Here is a 15,241-nt window from a genome sequence, read left to right as displayed (position 1 = left end):
AGAGAAGGAAGGTATGTGGATATGAAAATCTGGATACCGCCCAACCCTACTACACCATACAAACTAAATGACAGAGTGAAAAGAAGGAAGCCTGTATAGAATAAAAACATATTCCAAAACATGCATCCTATTTGCAATAAGACACTAAAGTAAAACTGCAAAAAATTTGGAAAATAAATTAACTTTATGTCCTTACCACAAAGCAATATGTTTGGGGAAAATCCAACAACAAATCATTGAGTAACACCCCTATTCATATTTTCAAGCATGGTGGCTGCATTGTTATGGGTATGCTTGTCATTGGCAAAAACTAGGGAGTTTAATTAAGATAAAAATAAATGGAATAGAGCTAAGCACATTTAAAATCCTAGAAAACCTGGTTCAGTCTGCTTTCCAACAGACACTGGGAGACAAATTCACTGTAGGCTATTTGGCATCACATGCACTTACAGTACCAGTACCAGACCAAGTCCATATTATGGCAAGAACAGCTCAAATAAGCAAAGAGAAACAACAGGCTATTACTTTAAGAAATGGAGGTCAGTCAATGCAGAACATTTCAAGATTTATTTTAATTTCTTCAAGTGCAGTCGCAAAAATCATCAATCGCTATGATGAAACTGACTCATGAGGACCGCCACAGGAAAGGAAGACCCAGAGTTACCTCTGCTGCAGCCTCAACATCAACTGTTCAGAGGAGACTGTGTGAACTAGGCCTTTATGGTCAAATTGCTGCATAGAAACCACTACAAAAGGACACCAATAAGAAGAGACTTGCTTGGGCCAAGAAACACGAGAAATGGACATTAGACCAGTGGAAATCTGTCCTTTGGTCTGATGAGGCCAAATTTGAGATTTTTGGTTCCAGTCGCAGTGTCTATGTGAGAAGCAGAGTAGGTGACCGGACAATCTCTGCATGTGTGGTGCCCACCGTGAAGCATGGGGGAGGAGGTGTGATGGTGCTTTGCTGGTGACACAGTGATTTATTTAGATTTCAAGGCACACTTAACCAGCATGGCTACCACAGCATTCTGCAGCGATACACCATCCCATCTGGTTTGTGCTTAGTGTGACTATCATTTGTTTTTCAACAGGACAACAACCCAAAACACACCTCCAGGCTGTGTAAGTGCTATTTGATCACAAAGAAGAGTGATGCTCCAGTGAAAAGCTATGATTCAGGTGTTCCATCAGTGTCTCATATGAGACAAGCCACATGCACCATACTCAAACTAGTGGTATGTGGACAGAACATATTAAACCCCCAAAAAAAGTATTTTTGTCACTGTCTAAGTCTAATAATGTCTTGCTCCTTTAACCTGAACACACACCCAACAAACAACCACACAAACAATGTTAACTTAATAAATAAGATAAAACCACCAATTCTCCACACCCAAGCCTTTCATTGCTACGGAATCAAAGGGATAGTTCATAGTACCCATGGTTAGTCATTGCAAAACCCATCCACCATGCTAGAAATACTTATGGTTGGCCCAAAGCATAGGAAGAAGAAAGAATAACATACTGTATATCTGCCTTGAGTTCCTTAAAAAAACAGCGGAGGATGAGGCAAGCCCTATGGAGGCTGCTGTGCGTGACCATATAGACATCAGTGAGAAGGAGAGATCTATTTCAGTGGTAAACAGAAAACACAAATACAGGGTCAAGAGCCACAGCAGTACAGTATAGCACAGGGTTTGCTGCAGTTTCCAGCTCCCACACACTCATCATCATGCATTTTTATCGTTCAACAATCACACTCTCTGATGACTCCAAAACCCTTACTTCCCAACCCTCCGACTAAACATTTCCTGGGGAATTCCATCCAGGAATGTTATGTTGGTGATGGAGCAACTGCAACAGCTGGGAGGAAAACCACTTTCTAGTGGATGGCAGAAACACATAGGTCAAATCTCACACACAGTAAACAGCAGCTTGTCCTCTTCACTGGCACTAGACCAAGAACAACTGCCTGTTTTTAATTAACCATTGTCATTATGACCTGTGTTGCATTATTGGACTGCTTTTTTTGCAGATCAACAGATTGAATAGTCTCCCATCGACGTCTTAGCACATTAGTCTTATCCCACATATTTCACCTCAAACTAACATTTGTTAAGTGTTGTTCCCATGTTTCATGAGCTGAAATAAAAGATCACAGGAATGTTCCATACCTACAAGAAGCTTATTTCTCTCAAATGTTATATACAAATGTGTTTACATCACTGTTAGTGAGCAGTTCTCCTTTGCCAAGATAATCCATCCACCTGACATATCAAGAAGCGTATTAAACAGCATGATCATTACACACCTGCACCTTGTGCTGGGGACAATAAAATGCCACTCTAAAATGTGCAGTTTTGTCACAACACAATGCCAGAGATGCCTAAAGTTGAGGAAACGTACAATTGTCATGCTAACTGCAGGAATGTCCACCAGAGCTGTTGCCAGAGAATATAATGTTAATTTCTCTACCCTCCAACATCTTTTTAGAGAATTTGGCAGTACGTCCAACTGGCCTCACAACCACAGACCACGTGTAACCACGCCAGCCCAGCACCTCCACATCCGGCTTCTTTACCTGCGGGATCGTCTGAGACCAGCCATCCGGACAGCTGATGAAACTGTGGGTTTGCACAAGCAAAGAATATCTGTACAAAGTTTCTGAAACTGTCTTGGGGAAGTTCCTCACCAGGGTCTTGACCTGACGGCAGTTTGGCATCGTAACCGACTTCAGTGGGCAAATGTTAAACTTCGATGGCAACTGGCACGCTGGAGAAGTGTACTCTTCACAGATGAATCCCGGTTTCAACTGTACCGGGCAGATAGTATATATGGTGTCGTGTGGGCAAGCGGAGTGCCCCATGGTAGCGGTGGGGTTATGGTATGGGCATGCATTAGCTGCGGACAACCAACACAATTGCATTTTATCTATGACAATTTGAAGGCACAGAGATACCGTGACAGGATCCTGAGGCCCATTGTCGTGCCCTTCGTCCGCCTCCATCACCTCATGTTTCAGCATGATAATGCACAGCCCCATGTCGCAAGGAGCTGTACACAATTCCTGAAAGCTGAAAATGTCCCAGTTCTTCCATGGACTGCATACTCACCAGACATGTCACACATTGACCATGTTTTTGATGCTCGTATAAGGCAGTGTGTTCCAGTTCCCACCAATATCCAGCAATTTCACACAACCATTGAAGAGGAGTGGGACCACATTCAGCCTGATCAGCTCGACACAAAGGAGTTTTGTTGCGCTGCATGAGGCAAATGGTGGTCACACCAGATACTGACTGGTTTTCTGATCCACCCCCTTACCTTTTTATCTAAAACACATGCCACAAAATGTCGTAATTTGCCAAAAATGAAAAAAATATATTTATCTAGCATGGGCCACTGGTAATTGGAGTGTGCCGTCTCCCAGTGACATTTTTGCAGAGTCCCATATGGGATCTCAAATACTAGTAACTCCCCAGAACACAATAAAATTGAATAATTTACACAGGGAGGGAAATTCTGAATGAATTAGAGTGTGTTATAACAGAGACCTTAACAGCTTCCCATAATCCAGAGTCATTTTCATAATGGCCTCTTAAATGGATGGCTTGTGATCAGGCAAAGGCAATGTCCAAACTATTAAAAAGATAGCTGAAGTTTATGTACTCCAGCTAGATGAGGATAAGTCAAGAGGTCAACTGATAGTAATTACTGTATGACCTGATACCAGGTTTCAGTGCGTATTGACAGCACTGAATGCATGTTGAATATAATCTGATGTGTGCACACATGACAGAGACAGGATTACTTCACTTGTCTATACCAGGTGGTCTACTACTGTTGGTAGGCCTATATATTGTGATGGCTATTGGCTAGATCAACAACTGATAGAATATAGGGTAGAATGAGACCCATGGACTTGACTACTCTGTTGGGATGTAGAAATGTGCTGTGTGCCTCAGACAGTTAAGAGTGGTACAGTGCTGCTGATATTGTAACCTCTGGATCAATAGCTGCACAATTCCCCTTTGTGTTTCCATGAGGTGATGTTCGATTAATTGAATAGGATTTTATCAGTCGTCGTTGGCAAGTGCGTGCTCCATCTGAGCTTGTGACACTTGTGGTAATGTTATATTTAGCTAACTGTGTACAAGACAGACTGATGGAGCACAGATGCTCTGTACTGTAGAATCATTGGAAGGTCCCACTATCTCTGAACATGGACTGGCAAAGAGTTAGCGCTGGAACGGTTCAGTGTGGATGCATAACTAGGGATGGGCATGAGAAAACGAGTCTTCAAATGGATGTCAAAGCTCGATCTTTAACTAGCGATCAAATCATTTTCAAATACTGTATAACTATTTAGTGGAATGTGCTTTGTGGCTGCCCAAACAGGCAAGTGAAATGTTGTTTTGAAGACAATGTTAACTTGCCTTGGCTCTAGTGTTCCATTTGTACATGTGCATTTGCGGGGCACAACAAAAAAAGAAACCAAGCCAAGCATCACACGTTCGTCTCCCTAATTTCCTTTACCCTTCGTGTCTCTTTCACTCTATTGGGATCCGACCGCTCCCTCCAAACACGCGTGCTGAGTGCGCACACAAGCTCCCGCTAGGCCTACAGTAATAAATCCCTATAAAAACGTATCCAACTTATGGGATACACAAGCAACATTCCTTGACAATTGACAAGAGTTTTATCACAAATTCAACATGGACTGGTTGATTGAAGTAGGAAAATATGTGTTCCAACAATGAGCTACAGTTTTGGAATAATTGTGTCCCTTCTATTTTCCACTTAAGCTACTTTGCTAACGGTTACTGCCATTGAGAATTGGTTAGCATAGGCTATAACCCACTAAACATAGACAGCTTCCACACTGAAAACAAATACGCTCTGTGTCGTCATCAGAATCATTAAGCATATGCCTACTCATCACAAATAATTACCATGGAGTGTTCAATGTGGAATTGTTCATCCATTTAGAAAATTCCAAACAGGAAAAATAAACTAAATAAAACTTCTGTATGTTGAAAAGAAGACAAATCTGTCTTTCAACTCGCCAAATTGAGCCCCGTTTCAAATTATCCCTCTGAGAATAACTGTTCCAGGCATGAAATGCACATCCATTTGCACTGGCAACTCTTTTACAATTGTAAAAAAATATGGTTCTATTTCATTTTGTTATATTACATAATGTTTTTTTACTATAAAATAGGCATCTTCACTGTGATAAGGGCTCAGGAAATAAGAGTGTCTTGTCTGCTAAATTAACAAAACAAGGCAATGCCATTGCACAGCCATAGGCTTCTAAAAGCAAGTGCCACTGCTGAGGTTACTGCCTTACTGAAGATTGTGTTCTACAATATAATATAAGCAGTTGATGTTAAGGTTTCAATAAATTAATCTTACTAGATGGTTGTACCTAATAAACTGTCCACTGAGTGTAGACAAATGCATACAGATTTTATCCCAGTGCGGGCCTTCGAAAGTAATGTATTATTTGTTTTATTCAAGTATTCGAACAGTCAAAAGACATCAAATGCCCATCCCTATGCATAACACCTGAACACTCTAGACATACCCTGTCCTTCAATATCATATTCTTCAAAGAGTATATGACATTCAGATATCATTACTCTATGCAAAGTCCTAGAGTGTATTTTAAGTCTGATTACGGCACACATCAGTTTAGTGGCTAGGGTGAAATTAAAACACACTCATCAATTGACCCATCCAGCACAATCCCTTTGCAAAAAGATGTTTAGAATTCTTCAATCCTTTCCAGCAGCCTACAGTCTCAAGCGTATCTTTCTTGGCACATCATGTCAATGTGATCTTCAGAGAGCCCTTCCTCTAGCCACCAATAGTGACTGACATACATTATAGAGGACTTGTGTTCCAGCTCCTCCAGTGGCAATGCAGAGATAGACAGCTGACTCATGGGAGTAGGAAGGCACACTGCCAACTGACATGGGGAGTGGGCAGGCAAAGAATCTGCATGGAATGTCTATGTGATTGATAAGGCCAAAGATGTACTTTAGACATTTTAGTCTCGGCCTAATTAAACCCTAAGGCACTTACGTAGCTCTGAAAGGGCTGGATAGCTTTAAGCAATATGTTAAAAACTTGACATTACACATAAGCATTCCTTTCAGATCTACAGGAGTGCCTGGGCGGTAAGGGTTAAGGGTCAATTTGGAATTCAGCATGTCAGACTGGTGGGAAATCTGTCACATGAATGGTCCACATATAGCAACAAGGAAGCTTACTGTGGAGCAGAATGCCCTTAGGCATATCAACTATGTAGCAGTTTGACAAAAGCTGAGCACAAGATATCACACTTATAGGCTACCAAGATATTTCCTTTATTTTGTGTCTATATTGTGCCTCTATTATCAATTTCACATCTTGATATATGGAGCATGCTAATATGGGTATTCATACTAGTCCAAATGGTTTGATCTACAGAAATGTAAATAGGATCCCTGATTGGTAAATGTGGACCTAATATTTATGACTATCCTGGAATGCACCTTTGGACACTATGGTATAAAATCTCTTAATCTGTAGCGTTCCGATACCAAATATGGGCGCAACTCTGGTCTGGAAATACATGAACAAGAAGGCAGGAGTAGCAGTAATCGCAATCTGTCTTCTGCTTCTGACATGGACTCAGCATCATAGGCCACTGATGTAAACTGCTAAGCTTATGCTATGAGTGTGAGGCTCGTTGTTTATAGTCATCCTGCAATCAAACTACATGTAGGCTACAGGAAAACACTCAACCTTGATAAAAACATTTAAATCAGGTTCTTATTTTTAACCACTGATGCGCCTATGGACACGATTTATTGGGTTACAGCCTAATATCATAATCAGATTTTGTTTTGTCTTGTCTTGATGTAAACTAGTAGTAGAGCAGCCCAGTGGTGTATTGGGTTACAGTAATTATATTACTGGTTAGTTTTGATAACATGGCATTGATAGGTTTCAGACACAGGCTACCATTAAGATATGGCGGCAAATTCACACTAGCGATGACAGTACTGGCTATGGAACCTTCAAAGTAGCCTACAGAAAATCAAACGTTAGCAACACCAATACGGGATTGCCTCTTAAATTCGCACATCCTTCCGATAACAGCACTGGAGACTGGACTGAATGTTTTTCCATTAGCACGAGGTTCAGGAAACCAGTCCAAATTTACTCAAATTTGCCACTTATGTTTATTGAAGTTGTATGATTGTCACATATTAAATAGCGTACATGTTTGCAGTGTCAGGTGCAATTATATCAACAATCATCAATGATGAAATTATGGGCAAACGACACATGAAATTGCAACGTAACCCAGTCAAAAATAAAACTGGTTAAATATTGAATTTATGCGACACCCATAGACAAGATAAATTAAAAGTCAGTTCTGAGTCTGAATCAGAACGACTGAACATAGGTTTTCATTATGTGTAATGCATTAGGGCGCTCGAATCAAATACCGTAATGACATAGGCTACCATACAGCCCAGTTGGCCAGTACACATACCAACCTAAAACGTCAGTGTTAAAACACGTTAGAGCGATAAAAGAACGTTAAATCCTACCTGAAATCTGTCACTCGTTAGTGCGTTCGAGCTGAATTGGATGTACACACACACACTGTGCAGCAGCAGTCCTGCCTCCACCGTATCAAGCCCCTCCTACTTCTGTGCGCAGAAAAGAGGAAGCGCGTCACACACTCGCACTCCATACATTTGGATCCAGCCTCTCTTTACCATAAAGTAGGTTGACATTTGTAGCAGTATGTATGTATACCAAAGCACTTGGCGCATCTTCAGCAGCACTACTTATACAGTAATGCAATGCGTGTGTGTGTGCGTGTGAGGGATGGAGGGAGGGAGAATGAGCAGGTGAGAGGGTGAGAAAGAGAGAGGGGCAATTATGTGCATGCATGATGCATGTGTGTCCTCTCAAATGGATGGAATTTGAAACATAATGAATTTGAAACATAATGAAAACACACTCCCTGGTAATGGGCTAGAAAATGTAGCTTTGGTTGGAGCCATTTAGCATTCTATTAGTAAATATGTGTCTTCATTAGCTTAGGCATACATGAAGCACAAAACGTAATTTGATTCATTTAGAGAAACCATTGCTCATATCATATTATTTAAATGTCTGCTGTAATGAATCTGGCATGGAAATGGTAAAGCAACTTATGATTGCACTCCATTTTGTAAACTGAGGCCCACTCCACAATAGACCTACAATATGTTTAGTCAGTTGCGCAAAACTCCAGCGGGTAACTAAAATAAACACTTGCAGTATGTTGTGCTATAACTTACCTGCATAGTAATGTTGTAACAGGAATGGCATTGTATTGTATGAGTCTTGTTATTATGTAAAACAATAGGGGGCCCAGGGTAGCCAAGGGAGATGTAGGAAGGCAGGCTTACAACATCTTCAATTGCATAGGGGCCTAATGGTTTATTTACGGTGACAGAGTGCAGAAGGGTAAACTACAAAGCAGGATCAAGGAGTTAGCCAGCTACCTTGGCAAAATATTCTGAAATAACATGATAAGCTTGAAATAAGATAAACTTCAAATTTGCATGGTCTAATTGACTCAACAACCATCCAAATTTGGCTTGGCCCCCTTTGCCACAGCCTGTTCACCGCTCTACCATCTATAAGGCGTAGACAGTACAGGTGTATCAAAGCTGGGACAGAGAGACTGAAAAACAGCTTCTATCTCCAGGCCATCAGACTGTTAAACAGTCATCACTAGCAGGCCTCTGCCCAGTGCCCTGCCCTGAACTTTATTCACAGTTACTAGCCGGCTACCACCTGGTACTCAACCCTGCACCTTAGAGACTGTTGCCCTATGTACATCGTCATTGAATACTGGTCATTTTAATAATGTTTACCTACTGTTTTACCCCTTCACATGTACTGTATGTACTGTATTCTAGTCAAGGCCTATCCTATATAACTACTGCTGTACACACCTTTTCTAGTCATATACTGCCCATAATGTCTATACACACCATCATATACACTGAGTGTACAAAACATTATCAACATTAGTTGTATAAACATTTTAAGATACTTACACAGCGCAATACAAACGCCTAAGCGTCATGGCACAGCTCACAGCAACAATGTACATTAGGCCTAAAGCCCCTCTCTGTTACAGAAACTACAGCAGACTGCCACACAAAAGGGAAACTGCTTATCCCTTCCTTGGGCAATGCCGTCCGATCCAAATAACACGGGTACATTTTCTTCAACCTCACAACAGGTAAGTAGGCTAGCCTATAATGATAAACCCTTTATAATAAACATGAATCATCTCAACATATTTCCAGTAATTATTTAGGCCTTATTCATTTAGGCCTTATTCATTTAGCCCTTATTCATTTAGGCCTTAGTATTCATATCTATTAACGCACACCCAATAATAAACGTAATTTAATATTAGGCAAAGTGACGTTCTCCAATGACGTCACACCAATCAATAACAGTGAGCACCTGTGGTTAGGACGCCCTTTGGCAGTGCGCGTTGGGATGAATAGCTGTTCCGATCCAGAAGTAACCAGGAGTTTGAAATGTTCTTCAGACAGAGTTAAAGGGAAAATCCACTCAAAAACTATCTTTTGGTATTTTATTTATTAGTCCACTGTTGATACAGCCCCAAAACGATTTGCATGCCAGACGTCAAGTTTTCAAGATATTGGACTTTCAAGAAGCAATGTGTCACCGGCCGCATCCCCATATCATGATGATGTGGCCGGTGACAGGATGATGTAGCTGGTGGCCTAATATACTTGTTTGTAAGTCAATTTCTGTTTTGTGCAAGGGCTTTTGCCCGCTTTACTCAGTTCTTGTAGAGTGGAGTGTCACCAATTGGTTTTTAGCCTTCCCTGCTTTCTCTTTCCTTGTGGGTTGTAGTAGTCCAGTTAATATATGTCCATTGTGTTTTTCATGAGTGTGTGTCTATTTTAAATGGCCATTATATCCTCCGTACATAACGTAGGCAGTTGTCGATGAAGAATTGTAGTTTATTGATTAGGGGTTGTGTGGTTTTTCAGGGTTCGCATCACATTCGTGTTGAAGATGTGGATCTTCGTGTTAGTGGAGAGCTGTGATGAGGCCTGGTTATAGAACACCCCATATTGGCCCCTTCTATGTGACGCATTGCGGCGTCCCTTTAGGATATGAAAGAACAGTATCCCTGATATAGTAGTACTTCCTCAGGTAGGCCAGGTAGAGTTTCCATCATTCTACATAGGATCTGTGTGAGACAAATTTAAGACAAATGTATGTTTTCTACCTAGCTAGATGCTGCCCTCTGTTGGCTGCAGTGAATGAACACACAGACAGCCTGGTGACTGAAAGCCTGTTACATACTCTGAAGGGGGAATACATTATTCAACAGAATGTGACCCCCTGTTTGGAATGAAAGGGCATAGTATTACTTTTAGATGGAAAACAGGTTATGTTTTGAGGTGACCCTCAAACACATGTACATCATTACCTGGCAGCACCGGATGATTATTGCTGCCAGATCCAGCTCACTGGGGCAAGGGTCACATACATTTGGTTAAGATAATAAGACAACTGGTATCACACTTCAGTTTCTGAGGCAAAAAAACCTCATTAAACTTAGTTCAGCTAAAAAGATAACATTTAAGTGAACTATGAATCGGATTAGTTAAAAAATAAAAATGTGATCGAATAGGATGAGACGATGAAAAGTATAGGCTTTGAAACCCAAAAGCAAATCTGAATAGATCATAAGGGATGTTGACTTGCTTTGATCTTGAAACACTCTCCCCTTTTTCTCCACGGTCTGAAATCCGTGTAAAAGGTGCAGCTGACGAAACCACAATAAGCTTGGACCGTTAAAAACAATATTTCTAAGAACTTCCACTCTTTACATTTTATCTCTTGAGATAGCATTGGGTATGATCCCACCATCTGTCTAATGGTGTGGTTGCACAGAGTTACTAAGCTACTCCACTTGAACTTTGGCCATTAGAGAACTGAGCTTTTTCTAAGGAAACCCAGAGAGGAAAGTCAAAGGGAATATCCAAGCTGTACTGTAGCTTTATTCTGTATACTAATCAACCTACACAATGTCAATTTACATTTTACACCACGCCTTTTGAGGTGTGACATAGTTTTAATAAGAATTGAATGATCTGTGATCTCTATGGGGAAAGTATTGGAGGTGTCCATGCTGCTCCACGGGCTCTCATCTTCTTTTACTGTCCAAAATAGAATAGTTTTTATGGCAGAAAAGCTGATCCTTCTCCCACCACAAGAGGGTACCTCTGGCATGAATTAAAACAGGTTGCATTGTGTAGACCTGTTAGACTTGTGTTTTACTTTCAAAGTGTCTAAAATAATGTGAGAACGTGATCTGTTTTGTCTTCAAAGTAGCGTTGTGTTGTAGAGTTGCTCAACAAGTCCAGTTATAACTGTTGTAATCTTCATGCCAATATCACAGTCATTATACTGGGCTCCTGAATGGCGCCCCCGTCTAAGGCACTGCATCTCAGTGCAAGAGTTGTCACTACAGTCCCTGGTTCAAATCCAGGCTGTATCAGATCTGGCTGTGATTGGGAGTCCCATAGGGCGGTGCACAATTTGCCCAGTGTTGTCCAGGTTTGGCTGGGGTAGGCTGTTATTGTAAATAAGCATTTGTTCTTAATTAACTGACTTGCCTAGTTAAATAAAGGTTACATTTAATTTAATACAAATACATGTGTGGTGGTGACCTGTATAGAAAATACTTATAGCAGGCTATTGAGTATTCATGTGATTTGAAATGATAGTGTGTTGCATTCAAAATCGCTAAAAGAGAATGACAAACAAACCTGTCGGATATTGTGATTTCAGTGTGTGGCTTTGCAACATCTATACACTTAGGCTATTTTTACAGTGACTCAGTTCTTTCATAGCAAAACTGTAAGTAGTATTGATATGAAAGGGACACATGTATGTGGATTTAACAAATATTCTCAGCAACATAAATGGACAAAGATTCACTTGACTCAAAGACTAGGTATTGACGTCAATAATAAATCAAGCAAATATTAAAGTGTCTTAAGCAAGCAATAGTTTCTTCCTGTAATTAATTGAAGTAGAGAGGTTTGACTCCTATTCTATTCAACAAAATTCACCAATAGGCCTCAGCCATAATCTTACAATTTCACTTTATTTGTGTGAACAACCCAAAGTTACGTTTCCTCGCTCATCTGCATAAATGGAAATCAAACAAACAATTAACATGTATTCCTTTGGTCAAATACATGTGTTCAATTTGAAAGTAGTTCAATTGTCTTATCATGCTGGCCTTTCCCCCTGCTGTTGTGGCTTGGGTGTCTCCATGGGAACAGGTGACCAAAGAGAGAGGGAGGTTCTTGTCCGAGCACTGAAGGGTGTGTGGAAGTCATCCTGGTCTCCTCTCCATCACCCGACCATATTTAAACAGCCTGCAGCTCTCTGTCAGTCGCTTACAGAGGAGCTGGTCTTAACAAGAGAGAGCCTGAGCCTGCTACTTATAGAGAGCCTCAGCTATTGCTTATAAGACCTTTACTTTTACAATAATTATCTATCTCATAAGCCTGTCTGTAAGGACACAGGGTTGGATTTGCTCACATCTCATTCACAAAAGGTAAGCTTAACTTCAATATTTACCTTTTCTCAATGCTTTCAATATAAAGTTGGATTTGTGTTTATAAAAAGTATTTAACTTGTTTTTTTTTTTTTATATAATTTTTGATTGCCTGTGATTTGGGTCCATTTCTGTTATCTAATGAGGATTTCCTTTTCCTTTTGCAGTTTCCAAGCCCTGTCGGAGAACTAATGTGGGTGGTGGAGAAGATCTGTGTGTCCGCGGAGAGACCCAACCTGCTTCTCCCCTCAACGGAATATAGCTTCAGGATCGGAGACATGTTTGGAGAGAAAGTTAACAAACACAAGAGACTTTCCCTGTGTCCTAACGTCATCACCCCAGACACTATACCAGAGTTCTGCATCCCTCCTAAGATCCCACCCTTACAGGAGGTGAAAGGTAAAGAGCAGAGCCGCCAGGCCCCCATCATCAGAGTGTCCCTGTTTGAGCGGGAGAGGGGGATCCCTAAGAGGGAGGCCCCAGCACGAGAGCTCATCAGCCCACACATCATCCAGGTGGAGAGTGTGGACGAGAGCCTCTATGACTGTAATGATGAGGAGACCACCAACGCAGACCCTCAGAGCCAGGCAGCCCTCTCCCTGCCCCACATGGCCAAATCCCAGACCTGCTACGGCTTCTGTACCCTGCTGGAGAGCCCCCACACCAGGAGGAAGGAGTCCCTGTTCCACAATAACCCTGAGTCCTGTGGTACACCGCTGCTGCTCCCCAGGAGTAGGTCCAACACCGTCCTGTCATCCTCCCCTTCCTCCTTCAGTCTCCACACCCTGACCTCCAGACTGTCCCCCAGAGGTTATACCCTCAACAGACAGGGCACACTGGACAGCGACACCACCTCGTCAGCTGACTCATCCCCTTTCAGCTCCCCAATGCTGAGCAGGTCCCCACCCAAGTCTTCCCTCTTCAAAACACTGAGTCATGAAAGGCTTCTCTCCAGAAACATCAGAAAGGCTGTGGTGTCCAGAAACAACTCCCTGTCGACAGAAGAGGGCAGCTCCACGGACAATAGCCCCAACGTCATAAGGAGGGCGTCAGAGGGGCTGGTAGAGGGCCTTCCACCAAGCTTCGGTCTGGCTCCTCCTACCATCTTCCCCACAGACTTGGTTCTGCACAAGGAAAGGGTGATGAGGGAGAGCTTGATCCCAATAGGGAAGGATGGCCTCCTGCGTCTCTCTGCAGAGTACTGTCCTGATAACCAGCGGCTGCGGGTGCGGCTCATCAGTGCTGAGGGGCTATATACTCGTTCGGTGGACCCCAAGAGTATAAACTGCAGTTTCAGCCTCTCCCTGGTGCCTGGAAAGGTCCAAAAGCAGCGTAGCACCGTCATCAGGAAGTGTCATAACCCCATCTTCAATGAGGACTTTTTCTTTGATGCCATCTCAGACCTCGGCCAACGCTCCCTGAGATTTAAAGTTGTCAATAAAATGTCCACTATGAAAAGAGACTATATTCTGGGGGATGTTGAACTTCCACTAACAAGCATTATCACTTTATAAGTTAAATAATTTGTATTAATTATTGACTTGAATTGTATTTATTTAAATGTTATTCTGTGACTAGAGATTTTATTAAACCATTTAAAAATATATGTTTCCTTATATTTTTTTAATCTCAAAGGGCAGTCGTGGAGTACATCTGTTGCAAGCAATAATGCATTTCATATGGCAACTGAATATTGAAAGGCCCATGTCATCCTTTTACCAGAGTTCATATCACATCGTACACAATATCTTGTAGACCTATACATTTTTTTTGCATACTGGCAATAATCACTCTAGGTTCCTCTTACTATCCATCCTCATTCAGAAACATGGGTGACGATCTATTTTTAGTGAACCTCTTTGTCAGCAGGGGAAGGTGTAAACATGACCATCATGTGCTAATGTGAGAGACTCAGTTTCTCTTTTTTTCCCCTAAGCCTGTAGTTTCTTACTGACCTTTGCATGGATTAGAACATCAGTGGTAACCAGGAACCTTGCTGGGCAGTGCTAATGACCAGTTCTGAAAACGCATATCCACTTACCTTGTACAAACCCTATTTATCAGAAATCTATGAGTTAATCAGAAAATGAAAAACAGAAAATACCACCCATTTTAATTGAGATGCTACCCCCTTTTTATTATTAATGTATTCTGGGATAACATGACTCTGTGAAAGCTGTAATTTTCCAGGGCACAAGCACTTTGATCTTAAGTTACACTGGTCTGGAGCACATGCCATTACGATGTGCACCACCACAGTCCTCTGCCGTCTAGGTATTCAAGCAGTAGGAAAACCTGGAATGGTGGTGAGTGTTTAGCACCCCCATACACTTTTTCTGCTTCCCATGCTAATTTCTCTCATGATCGTGGGTGATCGTGGGTTCGATTCCCGCTGGGTCCATCCATACGGATATTGTATACCCTTATGAGTACATTTCTTTGGATAACGAAACGCTAGCTGACATGGGCGAGTTGATCCGGACATTTCTGACAAGTTATAAATAGCGCACTAAGGTCTGCAGTGACTGACATGACAAGAAGAAAACTGTTGAT

At 41.7% G+C, this 15,241-nt stretch overlaps 2 protein-coding genes across 6 annotated transcripts in view; one reads left to right on the top strand and one right to left on the bottom strand.

The window, feature by feature from the left end:
- LOC139539931 (talin-2-like) overlaps positions 1-7,747 on the bottom strand; it is a 148,918-nt gene extending 141,171 nt beyond the window's left edge. For 2 of the 5 annotated variants that reach the window (XM_071343342.1, XM_071343347.1), the window contains exon 1: positions 7,611-7,707. The gene's annotated coding sequence lies outside the window, so the exon portion shown is untranslated. Of the gene's footprint in view, positions 1-7,610 lie in introns of all 5 variants that reach the window. The other 3 variants (XM_071343344.1, XM_071343343.1, XM_071343345.1) reach the window with 3 other exon arrangements.
- Positions 7,748-12,525: 4,778 nt separating this feature from the next.
- LOC139539273 (C2 calcium-dependent domain-containing protein 4C-like) lies at positions 12,526-14,290 on the top strand. The gene is made up of 2 exons (XM_071342129.1): positions 12,526-12,688; positions 12,856-14,290. Exon 2 carries the CDS (start codon positions 12,880-12,882, stop codon positions 14,200-14,202), a length of 1,323 nt encoding a protein of 440 aa, XP_071198230.1. The 5' UTR covers positions 12,526-12,688; positions 12,856-12,879; the 3' UTR covers positions 14,203-14,290.
- Positions 14,291-15,241: the final 951 nt, after the last annotated feature.

Source organism: Salvelinus alpinus, chromosome 15 (assembly GCF_045679555.1).
Source record: "Salvelinus alpinus chromosome 15, SLU_Salpinus.1, whole genome shotgun sequence".
Classification (NCBI taxonomy): Eukaryota; Metazoa; Chordata; class Actinopteri; order Salmoniformes; family Salmonidae; genus Salvelinus; species Salvelinus alpinus.
The sequence above is the reverse complement of the archived record's forward strand: the minus strand, read 5'-3'. Positions and strand labels throughout refer to the sequence as shown.

Coding starts and splice junctions, on each gene's coding strand:
- LOC139539273 (XM_071342129.1), top strand. CDS start 12,880: ATGTGGGTGGTGGAGAAGATCTGTGTGTCCGCGGAGAGACCCAACCTG.